The following is a 20,928-nucleotide window of genomic DNA, read 5'->3' as shown; positions in this document are numbered from 1 at the left end:
TAACCTGCCGCCCACCAAATTCTTGTACCTCCCCGTGCCAAGGACACGTTCCCAGCCGGCCGGCCTGATGTAGTGTCTTCGGCATGAAGAAAAATACAATCCTTCGATAAGGGCCGGCCTGAACCGGTTCTCTCCAAGCGAATAACACCTCCTAACTAAAACACTGCCTATGACCTAGAAACATCCCAAGCTGCCAGAGCAGGAGGAAAGATGGAGTCTCTCCCGTTTAAGGCCTACCAGGCCTGAATTCAGCACGGCTCCATGAAATACCCTCACTACAGAACAGATTACCCCTAATGCTAACGAATCTATCCCCTAGGATATATATGCAAACCCTGATCTATGGGGAAGAACACAGGATCATGTCGAAGTGCCTAATAAATAGGCTCTATACACTACTCTAACCCTTAGACTTGAATGGAAAGAGACTGAAGTCACCTAAATCACCCTTCAACACAATAAGACCGGAAAAATCGAGCAGTACAGATGCCAAGAGTAGAATTTGGTCACTCTGTTCAGCTGTACTAGACAGATGTTTTGGAGGGATGCAGCAGAGCTTGAGATTTACTTTATTGGCGCAACTTGACGAGTCACTATTGAAAAGCGCCAATAACACGGATCAGCTCTGTTTTGTTGCTGCGACCATGATTTAGATCTGCTCAAATCTAAGTTACTGAACAGACTGCAGGTGGTGAGTATGGCAGATCAGTCGGGCTTTGTGTGAGAATCTTTCTAGAGTAAAGCACATTGAAACCAAGGGTTATTGAGTCCCACCATGAGTAAGACTTTCTAGGTGAGTGAGACCCGCTGAAGTATACTTGGCAAAGATTCGGCCATCATTGGAACTGTGTGGGTGAGTGAAACCCATAGTCAGAGCGGGCCCCATGAATAAAGCTGCAATTGCTCATATACAGACTAAAGTCTGACTCCATACGCCAGAGCGGGCCACCGTGAAGAGCAAGGTTCTTTGCCCTGAGGGTCAAGATGGATGGCTTTACTGGGTGCAGCATGTAACCATGATGAAGCATTGGCTTATGGCCCATGTGCCCAGTGTTCCCACTGAGACACAAAGGTGAGTCTGTGCCAGACCTGCCAGCATGATCAGAGGAACCTTTTGCATCTGAAAGAGTGCCCTGGATGACCACCCGCCAATCCCAACAGATTACTGAACACTCCCCGGGTCTTTTGCATCCCAATACCACGGAGTGGGTAAGACAGTGTGGGGTTGGAGAGCCCACGGGACACTTGCTCTGCCTCATAGTGCCATAGCCCTGGAACACTTTGACTTCTAAGGCTCAGACTGCTAGCCTCAGCACGATCAACATCATACTGGACGTATCTGCTGTTTTCCTTTAATAGTCGTACATGTATGTCCCCGAGGACTGACTCCATCCCGTTGCTCATAGCTTTATCCTTTGAGTAAATGTCACCAAACCTGTATAGATTTTTGACTGCTCCGTCGCTACAAAACTTTTGGACCATTCTTGCCTGAGTGCCGGCAGGACACAGATGCAGGTCAGTGATGTGCTCAAGTGAACAGGTGGGATATTCAGCAGTATAGACTCTTTGCTGTGGTCTACAGTTATATCCCTGATGACGCATTGTAACGAGGGAGAAACATTATTGCTGTGACTTACCCAGCCGTGTCTCACCAGATACTGGGCAAGGCTGGCTTTAGGGCAGTGTGACTGGTGCGGCCACACTGGGCGCTGACCTGTGGAGGGGGGCACTGACCTGTGCAGGGGGGCGCTGACCTCAGGAAGTTTGCTGTGTTTAGCATTGACTTATGACTGGAGACATGGGCACTTTTTCCTGGTGGTAGGGAGAATCTGAGGTCATGGGGGTGGGGGCGCCAAAATAATTGTTGCACCAGCGTTAAAACTGGCCCTGGGCAGAAGCAATCCTTTACATTTGGTGCTGCCATTACCCACCCCCTAGGAGCCCATAAACAAGTAACACAAAGGTTTCTTCTGCCCACTGTGGTAAACCTCACATCGTCCATTGGATCTTGTGCCAAAAACGAAATATTGAGCATGTTTGTAGGTTCCTCATTATGTGACCAATCACTTGTTCCCCCTCAGCATGAGTTGCTTCAAATGGTGTTCAAATTTCACTTCTGTGTTGTGTAGTCCTGCACAGGGAGTAAATCTTCATAATAGAAGAGGTAGGCTCTTTAGATACTTCTTGTCTTTTAACTGGCATGGCGCATTTACCCTGGGCCTAAGTAGAACTGACTTGACTACTGGCTGATGGCAACGCTCTAATACATGAACTATGTATTTGTATCTTCTAAATAATACCACTTCTCAAATGGGGCTCGCTGGCTGTTGTGGATTGACCTGCTTGCAGAGTGCATTTGCACTGCTGGGTCCATGTAAACAACTGACCGAAATAGCTAGTAGCTTTGTAGTTCCCTTCTGCCCAGAACATTGGAAAATACCAAAACCAGATCTTAAGCCTCCAAGACATTCAGTGAAAAGTTGGATGGGTGGTGGAGCATCCATGTGTCATCTGCCTCTTATCATTGAATTCAAGGCCCTGAGCGCCTGGCCTTCAGATGTCAGGAGGTATCTTGGGGCCATTACTTGGTGGTTGGTCAACATGGAAAAATTAATTCGAAGTTTAGTTGCACACACGCCATGAGTGCAGCACATTCCACATTTTTTGTATTTTCAATGATCCATGTTTTCTGTAGGGTTTTTGAAAACGCAAGTGTAAAACGATGTCATTTCAGGCCCAAAATGGACACCAAAGACATTTTACCCAATGTGTGGCTTCAAACTATTTGAACACACACCCCTAATTACTTCAATGCCTTTGCCTGTGTCAATTGGGTGACTTAAACAAATAATAAACTGTGTGGCGTGATGAACCAGTAGACAGATGTAAAACTCATTAACATTATATTTTTCCTTCAATCCTCTTCATTTTGTTACTAATCAAGTCTAATTATTTTTTACAGAAAATCATGAAATATTTCATCATTCTTCAAGCCTTTCTTGTGTGTGCAACATCAGGTCAAGGTAAGACATTTACAGAAAGGGTGGAAGTCCTAAAAATGAAGTGGGTGGACTAACCAGGTTAGGCAAAATGCTGTGATGTCATGCACAGTGTCACTTGCAAGTGGCGTATTGACCTCTAAGGAAGTGACATCATGTTTAGCAGATTATCAGGAGTACATGTGAGCACATTATGAGATTTAACTAATAATCTTTTCAAAACTTCAGTCTTTGACTTGGGTTTCCTGTCTAAAGGAATTATCAGCCCAAATGGGGATGAAGTTTAAAGTCTATCTACAGTAGACAAGCCACTAAGTGCAACAAGACAGGCATACTAAATGGGGCACCAGGAACGAAGCGCAGTTTAGTCATTGCATACAAATTGTAAAAACTGCAATTGTAAATAGTTAAACTAACGTTTAACCTACCAAATGTACCACTATTATATACACTGATAATTTTAGCACGCTTTGACCATTTATCAAACCATTGCAAGGCCCACACTGTATTTGGTATTCTGAGCATGGCACTATGAAAGCTAGTTATACTTGGATATTCTGTGTTAGAAATTGGGTTTCTGTTTGGCAGAGGTATGCACCCTCACCAAGCAGGAGCCATAAGTCAGATAGACACTATAAATTAGCCTGCGCTCACCCTCTGGTAGCTTGGCACAGAGCAGTCATGCTTGCCTTATGAGGCAATTTATAAAGTTTTTGTGCAAATCTTCAAAACAGTAAGACAGTTATGAATTTTTACAGAATAAACTGAAAAGTAGTGCTTAGAAGCAGAACGTGAAGGCCGAAGCTGTCTGGTCGTACCACACCTGATCACTTCTAAACATTTAAGCAGAGCATGGGTCGGATACAAGAACCAGCTTTGGCCCACTACGAAGAACCTTTGTTCCGTTGTTGAAGCAAAGAGGCGATGTATTGGTGCTGTGCCGCCCAAAGTCAAAGATGCATCAGAACAGGAAGTGGTGCCCCGAACAGTCGGCGATGCAATGTCCTTGGTCCTCGCAGTGTCGCTGCATCAATGGAGATGTGCCGGTTCCAAGCAGCGCAACACCATCTATGCGTAGCATTTTGTTGCAGCACTTTACACCCATGTCCAAGGGTCCAGGACTAGATTGACACCACTTGACAGGGCAAGACTCTCAGCACTTGGACTCTGCCATCTGAATCTAGTGAGTTGGAAGTCTTTCATGCCCCTGAGACTGCAAAACAGGAGGCAAGCCCTTGGAGTTATGTTAAAGGGATTTCTTAAGCGCACGTACGCCAAGCGGTTTCATGGCAGTGTTACTATGGTTCTGGGTTGGAGAGATGCAGGTCCAGTCTTTCTCACTCCCAGGCAAGGAGGGCAGCATGCAGCAGGTCCGTACATGAGAGCAAGACTCCAGCAGAGTGGCCATCCTTTGTGCAGCACAGCAGTCCTTCTGGCTGTATTGGTGGTGTCAGAGGTCAAGTACTTCTACTTAGTTGTACCTTTTTGAAGTGGGAGAGACGTCAAAAATATGCCTTTGAAGAGCACAGAGTGCCTGCCCTGGCCCCAGTGTCACCACAGGCTGGTATGCAGCCCTTTGTTGGGGCAGAAGACAGCCTAGTCAGGTGAAGGTGTCCGCTCCTACCTCCCATTCTGCCCAGGATGGCCCACAGCCTCACCTAAGCTCCTGTGTGGCTGGCTAGAGGGAATGCACAATGCCATACTGTCACCCACCCCAGACTTCTAGTCAGACGGACAGAAGGCACCAAAAGGTTAAAGTAATAAAATGCCAACTCTCTAAAAGTGGCATTTTTCTGACGTAAAATTGAAAAATCTTACTTTCAGTAAGTTGTGATATTTAAATTGTGATTCCAGCGGCACCAAACTTGGGAGTTTTTTATTTTACCAATTGAAAATTAAGCCTCTAAAATGTAATAAGTTAGTCCCAATGTTATCCTTTGGGATAAATAGGCCTTGCAGTAGTAAACTGGACGTGTAAAACCTAAAAGTTAACGTCCTACTTTTTAAATACACTGCACCTTGCCCTTGGTCTGTCCAGGGCCTTCCTTATGAGTGACCTGCATGTATTAAAGGTTTGTGCCTGGCAAAAAGCTTAACTTGCCAGGTCGACATGGCAGTTTAAAGCTGCACACACAGGCTCTGTAAAGGCAGGCCAGAGACCTGTTTAAGGGACTACTTAAGTGGGTGGCCCAATCAGGGCTGCAGGCCCACTAGTAGCATTTGAGTTACTGGCCCTGGGCACACATATTAGTTTACCAGGGACTTTTAAGTAAACGAAATATCCAATTTGCATAAGCCAATGACCCCATGTTTGAAGCAGAAAGCACATTCGCTATACTACTGGTGAGCAGTGGTATAGTTGCAAGTTAGCAAAAACAGGTCTGAAGGCAGTCAGGGAAACCACAGCAAGCATGCCAGGTTTAACACTGTAAATACATTGAGTCACTGTTCCTGAGATGGGGAATTAGAAGAACGGGTCAGTCCTTTTTGAAAGGTGGAGAAGAGTCGGATAGACTTACTTGATGCCCTCACACACCCTAAAGGATGTCATGCTTCATCGGGCGTCACGCCAAACAATTCCCAAGCTGGGGAGAGGTCGGGTAGGTGCAAGATTCTGTGTTCTCCGAGAACTGTCAGCACACTTCCTCCTCACGCATACATACGTTACGAGTCCACTGGTAAATGCGGCAATAATACCTTTCTACTATGTAGATAGTGACGGCAAGCTCCCTCTAGCTATGACTTATGGAGCATCCTGCCCCATTTTGAATAGGAAAGCTGCCTTTAGCCATTTTCACTCCACTTCCTATCCCTGCTACCCCTACTATCACGGTGTGTATTAAAAGGCTTGCCAGAAAAGGGAACTGGCTGATCACTACTACCATGATGGTCACGATATGATCATCCTCTACCATACCCTGCCTCCCCCTGCCACGCATCCTGATATCTAATGGCACAGTCTGTCCACTTGTACACCATGAGTAATGCTCGTGACTAGATGATTCATAGCTCACGTTTTAATTTTATTTTGCTCGGTGAAACTCATGAGGGAGTTTTAACTATTCACCCAACTAATCCACATGAGACCACCTTAACTTGTGGCTCACTCTCATATTATGAAACTGGTCCGCCAACTGGGGACCTCTAGTGTGCACTGCAATGGCACTACTTCATTGAATTTTGAATTATCTGATTTTCTTTCTTTCCTTTTTTCCCTCTTACATAAGGACCACTTTTTGCAGTGGACCTTTCTTTTCAATAACTCCATTGCACAATCCCTCTTCTCACTTCCCTACGGTCCTGAATCACGTAGGATCTCCTCATGAGACCATTCAATAGCATGGAACATGTTGACCTTACCCTCTTGTCTAATAACACTGCACTTGTCTAGCTAATGAGGGTCATAACTGCTCTCAACACATAACCTTTTAACTATGACAGAGGGATCACCCTGATTAAATGAGTCTACCAGAGAGACCCTCTAGTCACATTAAAGTTTTACGCTTCTCTTATCACTGCACACAGACCCGCACACCTTATGGCTAGCTCTATAAAACCTCTCCAATAGTGACTTTTCGGGGGACGTGTGGGGCATTGCAGCGCCGGGCCAACATGGAGCATCGCCCGATAATGAAGCATGACGTGTGAGGACATAAAGTAAGTCTCTCGGACTTCTCCACCTTTCAAAAGCGACTGACCCTTTCTTCTAATTCCTATCTCATGAACAGTGACTGTTTAGTAACTGATCTACGATTCTGGAGCGCGAGCCACTGGACCTACATCCAGCTCCTTGTTTCCTCCCCCCCCCCCCCCCCCGCCTTCCCAGCATCTATTGAGGCATTAGGGACCATGCTATATTACCACAGAATATTTACCATAAGAACTCGGTAATTAGGGATTCCATTATGTAAAATGTCTCACTATCATGTAGGTAACAAATCACTTAATCTCATGTTTCTGGTATCTTTTGTTGTGATAGGCAGTGGGATCTACCTTCCTAGACTGAGTATCATCCTCATGCCGATGAGCAGTCAGCCACCTGTTAACATATGTCGATGGGTTCCAAAGAGGCAGAGAAGGTCCCTGAGATCTATAAACATTAGTGAAGAAAGACATGCACTGCCAAGACTGTCTTGTATGGATGACATTATCCAGTTTATTGCGCTGAAACCCTTTTGCAGTCAAAATAGATTGCAGTTGTTCTGCAGTCCTGTTCCCACCATTTTCTCAACTTTGAAACCTGATATGAGAAAATAATTAAGAGAATCTCCCGCAACGGTCTATACACACACACAAAATTACTCCCTTGTGCATTTGTTTGAGAGTAGGGTGTTTGTTCGCCCTTGAGTTTAGCTCGGGTCTTTAACTACCTGGTCAGCCAGCACTTGCTGAGCATAAATAAGTTGCCCGTGCATGATCTGTGGGTGCGACTCCTTCAGCTTTAAGCCCATATTTTACCATGTCCCTGGAAAGAGTAGCAAAAGAATGCAGGAAGAATACTTCTGCATCCAAGGATTAAGTGGTCAAAGAAAAATGTAAAGCATTTGGGGGGGGGGGGGGCGGGGGGGGGAGGATGTTTAAATTCCTTAAAGGCTGAAATATACAAGGTGAAATACTGAACAGTGGTGAACTGATCATTTAGCTCTTAATTAAATGGATGAATTTATAGAGGGCACTGCTGTCTCCGAGGTTTCCTTGCGCTAGTGGAGATCTTTGAAGAGAAGTTGCCAGTCTAAACACCCATTAGGCAGGTGTACAAAGTAGGGGTTTGAGGCGGTCTGAAAACAGATTTTGAGGGACTGCATTAAGGGGCTGAATATGCGTCTGGCGGTCCACGGACCGCCAAACTTGGGGTGGGGGGGTGCCCGCTGGCGGTCTCACCACCTCCCTTTTACGAGAGGCAGTGGGACTGCAGCAGCCAGAGAACCACCATTCCCTGGCTGTGAGTTATCCATATGCTTGGCGGGACTACTGGTCCCTCCAAGCATATTAGGACTCTTCTCTCTGCCAGGTTTACATGGTGGTTCATCTTTGTTTGCATCCCCATTGCCAGTCCTCTTTACTTAAGAGTACACCAACTTACAGGACTGGGGGGGAGGGGGGGGGGGGTCGGGTAGGCCTTACCAGCAAGACGGACTGACCACAGTGGGTACGACACACCAAAAGACCCAGCCTGCTGACACTGACTACATTACGAAAGAGCGAATTCTGGTGAGAGGCTATGCTCCCTGGGTGACAACCCCTGATGTTTTATCCCTTCCCACCCTCCTTTCCCAGTCCCCCCCCCCCCCCCTTGTATCATCCCTTCCTCGCCTTATATCTCCTTCTGTTCTATCTCATTGGCCCTTGCATTTCGGTAAGAGTATTTGTTCCTGGATAAATCAATAAAAATCTGAACCATAAAAGATCAATGGGTCTGCAAAATATTTTAATTTTAACATTTAATTTTACTTGTGTTGATGGAATATGCAGCTCCGTTTCAGTAAGAGCCAGGTCTTGAGGTTCTTCCTGAAGGTGTCCAGGGTGGGTGAGCGTCTGTTCACTGGGAGCTTGTTCCAGGCCTTGGCTACGACATAGAAGGCTCTTCCGCCTGCTCTGTTCCTGCAGATGCGGGCAGGTCTCTACCAGGGCGAGATCAGCAGAGCGGAGGTTCCTTTTGGATACGTGGAAGGCGATTCTCTTGAGGCAATTGGTTCTGATGTGGAGGGATTTGTAGGCATGGGTGAGTAGTTTAAAGGTTACTCTCCTCGCTGGTGAGCCAGTGGAGGTCTCGTAGGTGTTGGGTCATGTGTTTGTGCCGTGGGGTCCTGAGGACTAGTCTGGCTGCAGTGTTCTGGATGGTTTGGAGCTTGTGTAGGAGGGTTCTGTTGATTTCGGCATAGAGGGTGTTGCCGTAGTACAGTCTGCTGGTTACGAGTGCATGGGTGACGGTTTTTCTGCGTTCGGGGGGGGGGCTCCATTTGAAGGTCTTGTGGAGGATGCAGAGGCAATTGAAACAGGTGGAGGTGACGGAGTTGATCTGGCGGGTCATGGTGAGGGAGGAGTCAAGGTTGATGCTGAGGTGGCGTGCGTGGTCTGTTGGTGGGAGGACTCCAGAGGGCCACCAGGTGTTGTCCCAGGCGGAGTTGGAGGGTCCAAGGAAGAGGACCTCCATCTTCTCTGAGTTGAGCTTCAGGCAGCTATTTTTCATCCAGGCTGCAACGGCCTTCATTCCTATCTGGAAGTAGTCTGGAGTCTTCGGTGTTCTTCGTGAGAGAGTGGATGAGCTGGGTGTCATTGGTGTTTGATGCTATGCTGAACCCATGCTGTCTGACGATGGTGGCAAGGGGGGGGGGCATGGAAATGTTTAAGAGCCTGGGGCTGAGCAAAGATACCTGGGGTACTCTGCAGTTTATCTGTGGGTTCGGAGAGGGAGTCTGATCCTCTGGGTTCTCCTGGGTCCTATTTTAAGGTATTTCTTTCACTCTCTCCTAGGTTGTCTAACATTAGCTTTCTCTCTTTGCTCATCCTCTATTTCCTGACACCGGTCCACGCAACACAATCTACCATCTCTGGCTTCTTTCATTTTCTCTGCACAACATATCTTTTTCAACCAAAAACGTATTGTTCAGTGAACCTTATGTGAGGCTGGCTTGTATATGCTGCCCACTAGTTAAAGTGGCCACCTTGCACCAGTCCAAACGACCCTTATTGATTTAGGTTAAAGACAACTTTTATTGAAAGCTATCCTAGTGGTAGCTATGGAGAGCAACCTTCAGGCTATGTCTCGAAGGCATGTAAAGCAGCTTGGATTACCAGATTATAACCTCTTGAATGACCAAATGAAAGGAGAGCCACACTGACTGTTTATATGTGCAGTGATGTGGATAGATGTAGTGAACATATATTTAAGTAAGGGGTGCATGCACCACCTTACACAGGCTGCTGTCATTTTGAATGGTCTTCCAGGGGTGTCATAATACATGCTGCAGCCACTGAGAGGCCTCTGGGGTACCTATGTACATAGTATACCATATACTAGGGACTTATAAGGGTACCCCAGAATCCAATCTGGTGTACCTAAAGTACATTCAATCAATTTAGAGAAAGCAGTTAGGCTGGGGTCTTGGATAGCAGGATCCCAGCCAGTCTAAGTTAAACAGTGAAACATCAGCAAAAAAGTGGGGGTAACTATAAGAAGCAGATCCTACACCTTACAAAACTCCATTCATAAGCTCTCGCGTGGCTTAGCTGTCTTTCTCCCTCATTCTCAAGGGTGCCTTGTTTGCTCTTGTGGGTCTCTTTCACTCTTTATGTTGCTCTCTAGGTTTGTCAGGCTTCTTTTATACTTTAACTTTGGGGATTTCTTTCACCTTTTTAATCTTGTATTCTTTCTTGCGCCAGAGTTTTTACCGAAGTGCAAATTAATACATTTCCCATAGCTCTAATCCTTTCTTTCTCACATGTACCCATTTGTGCTCTTTAAAGATTACTTTTTTCCTCTGTATTATATATTCACATCTCTGGTTGCTTTAAGGTTTTTCAGATTTGTGTTCTTCTAGTTTGCTGTTGCACTCAAACACTAAACTTATTTCACTCTCCTTTGGTCTGCGGAATTCTCTGATAAGTCTTCATCTCAAGGCACCTCTTATAATAAAGTGTTCTGTATTTCTATAGTCTCAAAGGCTTTACTGTACAAATTTACGTACCTCAAAATGATGGAACTATGACTTAGCCTAGTTGAGATTCAAATTCATGAACAGTGAGATCAAAAGACATTTTTTGTGTTGTATCTTCTCTCACTTGCTCCATCTCAAGTATTCTGCTCTTCTTAGTTCTCTCACCCTTCGTCTTTCTTTCTCCCTCTGCCTCACTTATAATTTTATTTAGCTACTTCTCATTATCTTGCTCCTCCTCTGTCTTGCGTTCTGTTCTTCCTCGCTCTGTCTTCACCCCTTATGCTCTGCTTCGTCTGTCACCTAATCATTTTTAGGTCTCGCGCCTAGCGTTGCAGTGCATAGCACTGCTCGCGCAGTGAGACCTTGTGAGAAGTTGGCCTGGTATATGATGCTCACTAGTTAAAGTGATCACCTTGTACCATGCCAAGCAACCCTTATGGTGTGGTTGTAAGTCAACCTTTTCGGACTAGCTGCCCTAGTGGTAGCGTAGGCTAAGCAGTCTTTGAGGCTAAACTCGTGATGCGTGTTAAGCCAGCTGTTTTACCAAATGCAACCCCCTTTTATACCAATGAAAGGACACCACACAGATATATATTCAAAATATATATGTATTTATTTCTCAAAGTAACCCCTAGTCTCTTTATGAGCACAGGAGCACAAATCGTCAAACAAGATTATCACAGAATACACAGAAGTTGCACTTTATATGGATAGGCCCTGGTGGCCACTCGAACCATATACTAAAATAGTGGTATAAGTACCACGAACAGAAAAGGGAAAAGGCCTAGGGCCTCTAGAATCGCTGGGCCTACAAGGAGCTAACGTCAGTTAGTGACCAGGAGGTCCACGGGTGGCGTGTGCAGAGCAAATAGTCACACGCGTGCTCCCATAGGTTTCAATGGGTGCGTAAAAAGTACAAAGTTACTGCAAAGAGGATCTTCCGGATGGACTAGGAACTCAAGATTTGGAACACAGGCACTAGAGATGTAATACTACACATGGGCACCGGAGTACCAGCTTTACCTCACCCACAGGAAGCGGGTGCATAGGCCTCAAAGTGCGTCGGGTTTCTTCTATCTGTTCCGTTGAGCCTGGGACAAAGATGCTGCAGGCGGTCGGTCCTGGAGAGATGCGGTGGATCCAAGGGTGGATCGGAGTTGCAGAAGACCTGAAAGCAGAGGGGACAGTGTTCACAGTCACTAGCCAGTGACCGGCGTGGCACCAGGTGGGTACCAGGCGATGTCGGGTGCAAACAGGTGATGAGGGGTAGCTTGTCTCTGCAGCCACGTGGTCCCTGAAGGTCGACGACGTCCAGGAGTCGGCTCACGAGCTGTCCCACGCAGGCTCTCGCTGTCGGCGGTGTCGGCGACTTGGTCGAAGCAAACAAGCCTTGGCAAAAGCAATTGCAGGAGGATTCGGAAATCAGCTGTTGGTTCTGACCAGCAAGGTCAGAGGGATTGCTCCTTTGGAGAGGAGCAAGGGCCAGTCTGGAGCAACCAGACCAGCGGTGTTTTTCGTAGAGTTCGTCGCCAAGATGGCCACTAGCCAGCGGGCCAGCAACCGGTTAGGCGCGTCAAGTGGCAAAATGCAGAAGGGCCCCACGCAGATCGTGGAGATGCTGGAGGGCTCACCTTTGGTGCAAATGCTGCTCGAGAGTTGGGCTTCTCAGATCCCAAAGCACAACTTGGAGGGAGCCTCGGTTGTTGCACTTGTCAGCTTGTCGTAGTCGATCCAAGATGGCTGGCTCCACGTGTCTCGGTGCCTCCACGGGTCTCCTCTTTTCAGGGACTGTGGATCGGGCGGTGAGAGGTCTGGAGGTCCAGGTCTTGTCAGTCTCTGGGCTCGGGCTCCGGCGGGAGGCGGCGGCAAAGCGGACGTTGATTCGCTGGATGGTGCTTGCGTTAGCAAGGTGGTCACTCCCTGACCACAGGGGAGATTGGCTTCAGTCCTCTGTGCAGCAGAGCGTCGAAGTTCCCGTCTTCTTCTTAGTGTTAAGTTGATTTCAGGATGTCTGAAGTCTTAGGACACAGCTCCAATCCTTTGTCCAGCTCGCCCCAGGCCCGGGACTGGTGTGCCCCAGGACCGGTTTGAACTGGCATATGCACCGAGGCTCCTTGTGAGCCACAGGCATGTCTGGTTTCTTTCAAGCCCTACCTGACCAATACACAAAATCCTGTCTGGGGTGGTGCACGCACCTCCCCTGGCAGGAAACCCTTTGTCCACACCTCCCAAGCTGGAAGGACTCCCAGCAGCAGGAGGGCAGACTTGTGTCTGTGGTGGCAGCATCCATTTTGTGGAGCTGAGGCAATGTCTGATTTTACCCGGGTTTCAGGTACTGTACCTGTCGTGTCCCTCTAGAAGGGTGGAATGCTAACCCCGTCGCCAGAATTGGCGAGGGGTTAGTATTCCAATTCGTATGACACCTTACTCGACATGTTTTGATAAAGCCAAACCAAAGATAGCATTTAACCGCGAGGTTCATAATGCACTTAAGAGTATATGGTATGACGATATCTGGAAACAGTAGAAGGAAGTTGTTCCGACCACTGCAGACAGGCTCAGCTCATGCCAGAGCACCATCTCACATGGAACCAAGCACTCTGCCTTCAGGATTGTTAAGGCCTGCCATAGGAGTGACTTATAGGTTACCAGGTGTCCCATTTAAGGTTAGGTATAGGTATACTACACCTAAGTAAGAGGTGATTACACCAACTTACCCCAGCTGAGTGATCAGCCAGTTGTGTCAAATTGTTAGGCCAAGCCTGGGGTGGCATAATGCATGCTTCAGCCCCTGGCAGGCCTTGGGTACACCAATGCCCTGGGTACCTAGTGTACACTGGTACAGGGGCTGACAGGGTGATCCAACCAATTGGGTATGTACCTAGGGTACATGGAGTCCATTTTAAAGAGAGAACAGCCAGGCTGAGATCCTGAATAGCAGGATCTCAGGCCAACTAAGTCGAAAAACCAGCTAGACACTAGGCAAAAATTTGGGGGTAACCATAGTCAGATATCCACCTTCCTACAGACCTCTTGGAGGGGGTTTGAAAATCGACCTAGGAATCTCACATGCTTGTGCGTGTGCTTTTCCTTTTGTGGCACACTATTGGACTTTGCGTGCGTCTTGTAATGAAAGTCAGCACGCAATAGGCCAAAGGCAGGCGCATTGCTCCGCCCATGGCCTATTGGTGTCTATTACGTGCGCCAGCCGTCATGTGGTTTCAATTATCGTGCCCGGGCACGATAATTGAAACCACATGGCTCGCGCACTGCTTGCGGCTCTTTTGGATCTTTTTCCCAGGGAAGCGTGGTGCAGTTGCGCGAGCCCTATTAAGACTGCGGAGCCCTATTAAGACTGCGGAGCCCTATTAAGACTGCGGAGCCCTATTAAGACTGCGGAGCCCTATTAAGACTGCGGAGCCCTGTACAAGTTTTAAGGTAGTGACAGTAAATTTAAGTGGGGTGACTGCTGAGAGGCAGTGTGGGCTATTTAGTATGTCCTTCTTCATAACTCGACTCCTCGCCACGGGTAGCAAGTAAGATGTAAATGCAATTAAAACTGTGTGCAGCTGGAAGTGTGCGACGCACTGGTTCCTATTTGTTTTTTGGAGATGCGTTGCCTTCAGTGTTTCTTTGCCTCCTATTCTATTGGTCTCAGACACTTCATTAGCCCAGATGTGCCTCATCTACTGTCTTGCTGGCGTGCTTTCTGTTCTCCGATTCTTAACACCTCATCCTCTGTCCTCACAGTGAGGCGCTGTGCTACAGGCAGGGTGGACCAGAGCAGAAGCCTTTTACCAATGTAAATCAGTGACCATCGGATATGCAGCTGGCCATGGACCTTATACTGGGGTGACTGTTACAGGGGCTACTGCCGATGCCAGCAATGAGAATAGCACTAATGATAGGACTAGTGCTCCTGACAACAATGAGAATAGCACTGATGATAAAAACTGGACTAGTGGTGATAACAGTGAAAATAGCTATAACAATGGGACTAGTGCCGACAATGGCAAGACTAGTGCCGACGACTAAACTGCATGATTAAGAGACACTATCCTGGACTCGCATGCCTCATCAGTGTGCACACTGGTCTTTAACCATATTCCTCCAACAGATTCTGGCACATTATTACAGGTTAATGTGTTCCTTGTAAGGCCTCCTGACTCCTGCCATTGGGATTTAAGTTCTGCCACTATGTTGATTTATAATTCCAGTGCTGGAGCATTGTGCTTTTGGTAACACGAAGCCATTTTGCGCTTTACCTGTACTTATTTGTTTTTTGTGAGTAACGTTAAAAGAGCCAATATGCGCTGTGGAAAGGGCTTTTCGGTAACAAGCATTTGCAATGCAATATGTCTCGCATTTACACGAGTTTGACCTATTGGCGTTGTAAATGACACTGGCTTTTATGTTTCAAAAACCTAAATAAAAGGCAATGTCATTTACAATAAAAATGGCTCAAATGCGTGACCTATTGCATTGCAAATGCTCGTTTTTCATCTGGCTTTTCACATTTGTTTCCTCTCATATTGTTACATTTCTCAATCCTCTTTCCCATCTCATTTTCTTGCTATGACGGACGCGCTCTCTGCTCTAATTTCATCTTCCACTCTCTTATATTTCTCGGAGTTCAGACTGTGTGGACATCTCGCTTTGCACTTGAGAATGAAACTATAAAATAGGTCTAGAATCCCATACCGGAGTAATAACTTAAATAACTCCAAGGACTGCATTCCCTCATGGATAGGCAGCATTCTAATATAACAATGCACATAGGTTTTAACATAATGCCATCTGAAAAATACAAATTGCAGCATTATTGCCCCTACACTGAAACCTGCACTGGCCTTTGTGCTCTTGGGTCCTCTGCAGTGTTTACTATGGAGCTGAGGTCAAGGAACCTTTCTCCAGCACAAGTGCTGTCCCAAATGGACTGCTGTGAATCTAAGCACATTTATTACATTGTGTTAATGAGCTCTGGCATCTCCAAAAAATGGAAGAGACTTTGCACCCCAGGAGGGACTGTATGTACAACAACAAACCATTAGTTTAATGGCAAGTAAGTGTCTGTTTCAAGAACAGAAGCACTCTCCTTCGTTCACCCTGGAAAATCACTTGGTCTTAAATGTGTTAATTTCAACTTTCCACTACTGGCTCCTTTTTATAAGTTCTTCTAGCTTTTGGGGGAAAATATGCATCTAGCTTGGGAGTGGTGAGCAGGACCGGCTTTAGGGCAGTGCGAGTGGTGCAGCCACACTAGGCGCTGACCTGGAGAGGGCACTGTACTCCGGAGGGCCGATGTGCTTAGCAGCTTCTTGCAATTTTAAACACCTGCTGCAGAATTCCTTGCGCATCCCACTTTCGGGCAGCAATAAAAATGTCAAAATAACTCTTGCAATGTTCCTGCTAGAGAAATTGATCAGGGTTGTGTGTAGTGTCAGTTTTGACTCGTCATAAAGTAGCACAGTGTTAATATGCCTGCTGCAAAGAACAGGTCTGTATTTTATTAGGCTAGGTGAGTGGGTTAGTAAAACCACCCTTTAACAGTGCTTCGAAACAAATTAAATGTGATAGGGGCTATGGAGAGATGAGGGGTACTCTTGCCACATGGTAGTGAGGGAATTCTAGGAGGAGGTCATTGGATGAGGGCTGCCTAAAGACTGTAGCACAAGGCACCACCAGAGCTAAAGCCGGCCCTGGTGGTGAGTGGCGAACTGAAAGCATTGCATGTGACGAGAGTGCTTACCCTGCCTTCTCGGCACCTCCTCTAAAGTGTCTCGAGTATGAACTGCTCTGTCATTGGATGGCTGATGCTGCACCAGTCGCTTATAAAGAATCGCAACCCCTGACAAGCAGCCAGAGCACGATTGCAATACAGCCTCTCAGAAATAATCTACAAATTAAACCACTGATCATCTAATGTCAATCTGTAGCTGTGTTTTTTTTTTTTTTTGTCCTTCCAGTTTCTTTTTCTCCAGCGAGTGGAAACAGGTTGGTGCAGGGCAGATACAAGGAAAAACACATATCTGAGAAGCTTACAAGTTAAAATAAAGGCAGTCTACACCGGCAAGACGCCCCCCTCCCATTGCTCCTGAACCCTGGTGTCGCTGCCCCACTGATAGCCCTGCCCCTGATGTTGTACCCTCCAATGCATCCTATTAGTCCTGCTCCTGGAGCTGCGAATCTTCTCCTGTCTCATCCACTCTCATGGGAGCTGTGCCGTGTGAAATTCTGAGCCCCCCCCTTGTCGGGGTCCTAGCGGGCTCTGACTGAAGAGTTGTTACTTTGGTTCTCTTCAGCCCTGGAGCTCGGAGCAGGCTGCACTCTGCAGCTGCTTCAGAGTTAGACACAGCTGTCTACAGATGAGCTGAGGGCTCCCCCCCCTTCATGTACTGAAGACTGGGCCCCCGCACCACGGGGATTGCAGGGATGTTTGTTATGCCCCTTGTACCTAGATTGGACCCTTCTGCACTGCTTTATAATACTTTCTTTCAGAATGTTCCTTATTACCTGCTTTAAGTCTTCTGTGCTTTCAGAGGGTGAGTTAATATATTGACGGAGGTTCTTTAAACTACAAAGGAAAATGTGCTATTGTCTGGTTTTCCGGTTTGTCCTAAACATTTATTGATACATTTTTATATAGGGTCCTGTGTGCTTTCATAATATACATTTCTGTCTCTGTTTTAGATCCTACTCTCTTACCGAATGTGGACTTTCCTGGAAGTGACCTTGAGAGAATCTTCACTCCAGATGCGGAATGCTGCCAGATTTACTGCACTGCCCATCCTCGATGCACATTTTTCACCTTGGTTTTAAGGCATCCCGACATTCCAAGGTATCTGTTTTATCATGTGTATTTATGGGCATATTGGCTGTTGCACAAGAAAGACCTATTACTGGTCTCTAACATGACAGCAGAATTGCAAACGTATATAAGCAGGCCCTTAAGTGGAGGCGAGTATGGAAGTCCCAAAACGAAACGAATTCCTGGGTGCAGCTTTTTGCACCCAATTTTCAGCAAGGTGCAGAAAGGCGTGGAATAACAGGTGCAAAGTATATTTGCACCGCCTCTGCATCATTCATATATATAATCTACTGGCGGTCGCCAGTAGCTAGTTATAGTTAGGATTTTTTTTCTCCATAGGAAACCTCAATTTTATTTTGAATAACTTTGGCGCCGGTTGACGAATCCTCGCGAAATTTTCAAAACAGATGGGGCGCTCAGCTCCTACTCTGAAAGTCTCGGGGTGATTCGTCAAGCGGGGCCGAGAAAAAAGGGGGGGTCCCAAAACGCGTTTTTGCCATGCATTTTTCCATAGGACCTTTAGTCTGAGGTACAGCCCGAACGGCTGAACAGAATTACTTGAAATTTGGCAGAGAGGTAGTCCTCAGGTCAGGAAAGTGCCTTTTGCAGGTCTGGTGTAAATCTGTACAATATTTCCTGAGAAAATAGCATTTAAAAGCATATAAATATCTATGCGCGCACCGTGCGCGAGCGGTGCCGTGCGTGATCGAAATTCTGATTGGTTGTTAGATGTCAGTAAACATTCAAATCGGTCAATCAGGAAGTGTCGGCCGCCACTTTGTCTCTCGCAGTCTGAGGCAGTGAAACAAAGGTGAACGTGAAAAGGGGGCAGGGTGGACAGTTCCTGACCCCCTAGCCTTTGTCAGGGGGTCCCTGAAGGACCCCCAAGGGCCAAAAAAAGATTTGATTTTTTTTTTCTCAAAAATCGCAGGGTGCGCACACTGTGAAAAACCCTAAAATAAAACATAAGAAAGTGAAAAGGGGGCAGGGTAGAGATTCTGACCCCCTAGCCTTTGTCAGAGGGTCCCTGAAGGACCCCGAAGGGTGAACTTTTAAAAAAAAAATTTACCAAAAAAATCGCGAGGTGCGCGCACGGTGATCCCATTAAAAAAAAAAAAAAACATACATACATTAGCATTTAAAAAAACCTTTGAAATTCACTGGAAAAAAACATAGGTTTCACACACGTTATAGTTAGGAATTAGCATTTAAAAAACCTTGCAAATTCACTTAAAAAAACATAGGTTTCACATATGTTATAGTTAGCTGGACATTTCACTCATACAAAACCGATGAAATACCCCTGTTATAGTTAGTGCAGGCAACTATAACTCACGCGACCGCAATCCACTGCTGATGACTTCTGATATTACATCACTGATGACGTCTTTCTGTAAAATAAATATTTAATATATGTATAGCTAAAGATTAATGGAAGAAAAAATGGGTAAATAAGTGTCTAAATACAGTGATGTAATATCTGACGTCATCAGCAGTGGATTGCGGTCGCGTGAGTTATAGTTGCCTGCACTAACTATAACTAGGAATTTCATTGGTTTTGTACGAGATGCCAGTGTTCCCTCATTTAGTAGCTCTATGTTAAGAGGTGCTCCTGGTGTGCAATCTCAGCATGAAGCTGGGCCCAAGTCCCCACCACTGCTGATATGCAGTGACCGCATGCTACTAATTTAAAAGCCTCCAATTCCGTTAGTCAAGAAGAAGCAGCCCCATTTTCTCCCTAAAGTAATGACAGATCATGTCCCTCAGTGCAAACCTGAAGACAAGGTCGTCAAATGTTGTAGTGTTGAGTTTCGAGGTCGGAATGCTAGGTCTGGTCATCTTCCAGTCAAGGGGATGTGGTCCGTTAGCTATATTGCAGACTTTGGTGCTGGAAACCAAGGTTCAAGCCTCTGGGTCGCGTCCGCATCCTGTGATCCACGGCAAATCACTTAATCTCCCCATTCCTGAATGTGTCCTTGTGTAATGTAACCGGTGCTCATGTAAAGCACTCCAATACCTTCGGGTCGAGTTCACACTATATAAATCTGCATTTAAAAATAGTCAGAAAAAGCGGGTTATGGTCTGAGTGAGTTTTTGTTATTATTCTGCGCTTTTGGTTCTCCTGTCAGTAGAATGTAAGCAAACATCTAGGCGTAATAATAGTTCATGCATACTCAAGTAAAAAAATAAACTCTGCCCTCTGGCTACAAGATTCACCAGGTATCATCAAATCCCCAGTTGTTGATCCAGTCTTAAAACAATTGGGTACTCTTGTGTATCGTGGAGCGGATGTAGGTAGTGTGGGTTGTGGTCAAAAATTACATCAGCCACACAGTTAAGATCTCCTCTGAGTAATATAGGGTAGTGGTGTATACAGGAGAGGAGGGCCGCTGGGAAAAGATGGCTGGCCCACATTAGGAGCATAAATGTTCACTAGGGCTATGTCTTTGCCATTTAACAACTGCAAATATCACTACCTTCTGGCAGTGCTTAATTTGTAAAAAAAAGTGCTGGTGCTGAAAATGTTGCCAGGGAGGCCACAACTCACATTTCTCCAGTGTACCCAACTTTAAACTCTCGCACTGGCGCAGTCTCTATCCTGTAACCATGCTCTGCTGTCTGTTCTTTAAGTCATGCATTTTACTTCTTTACCTACACCGACAGATGAGTGCAAAAACAAAATGCAAGTAATATTGAGCCCACCACCTGTAGGGTCAGGAATCGTAGCCCCAGCCCTGTGAAAGAAGTGCCGGTGCTGAGCACTGGTAAGTACCATCTCAAATTAAGCACTGCCTTCTGGGTCTATCTCAATCTGAGAGGAACAGGGTCCTGGAAAGAATCAAAGCCAGCATCCCTCTAGTGAGTTATGAATACATGGGAGCAAAGATTTTTTTCCCCCTCCAGCACCAGGCTATATTCATTTGTTAAGTGAGTCTCCTGGAGGAAGGCAATTTAGACCCTTCAGCATTTAAGATCTGTCTGGACCTTGTGTCTCTTGGAAGAGGAATTCCTGGGGAGCACATCTACAGTGGTGGTAGTGCTAGCTATCGGGGCTAGAGTCTGTCTGAGCGAGTTGTATCCCAACATGCGGCCACTCCATACCTCCCTCCAGTAGGACGTGTGTAGGAATAAAGCAAACACCCAATTATATGATGAATGGAAACTTCTACAGTTCCCCCCCTCCCCCACCACCACTACGCCTTCCCCGGGCAGTCGTTCCATGACACTCCATTCACACAATAATAAGCCATAGCATTAACGCTTCTCTAGTGAGGTCTGATGGTACTGTCATTTGAGTTTAGGGCGGGGAAGTAAACCCTCTTGGTGCTGGGATCTAGAGGTCCCCCTTCCTCCCCCCCCCCCCCACCCCCCTGTCCCAAGCACTCGCACATAAGCCATGCAGAAGGCAATTGAGTTGGTGTCACAGATATCGGGAAGGGTCTTTCCAGCAGATCTCCTGAGT

At 46.4% G+C, this 20,928-nt stretch overlaps 1 protein-coding gene across 1 annotated transcript in view; it reads left to right on the top strand.

Annotated features, from left to right (window-relative positions):
* Positions 1–20,928, top strand: part of LOC146856183 (coagulation factor XI-like) — an 87,767-nt gene that overhangs the window by 23,933 nt on the left and 42,906 nt on the right. Inside the window, exons 2-3 of the mRNA XM_085654236.1 lie at positions 2,963–3,023; positions 17,348–17,495. Coding sequence (XP_085510362.1) covers positions 2,969–3,023; positions 17,348–17,495 — 203 coding nt within the window. The 5' untranslated portion in view covers positions 2,963–2,968. The remainder of the gene's footprint in view (positions 1–2,962; positions 3,024–17,347; positions 17,496–20,928) is intronic.

Source organism: Triturus cristatus, chromosome 4_1 (assembly GCF_964204655.1).
Source record: "Triturus cristatus chromosome 4_1, aTriCri1.1, whole genome shotgun sequence".
Taxonomy (NCBI): domain Eukaryota; kingdom Metazoa; phylum Chordata; class Amphibia; order Caudata; family Salamandridae; genus Triturus; species Triturus cristatus.
Note: the sequence above shows the minus strand (reverse complement) of the source record. Positions and strands in the feature narration are given on the sequence as shown.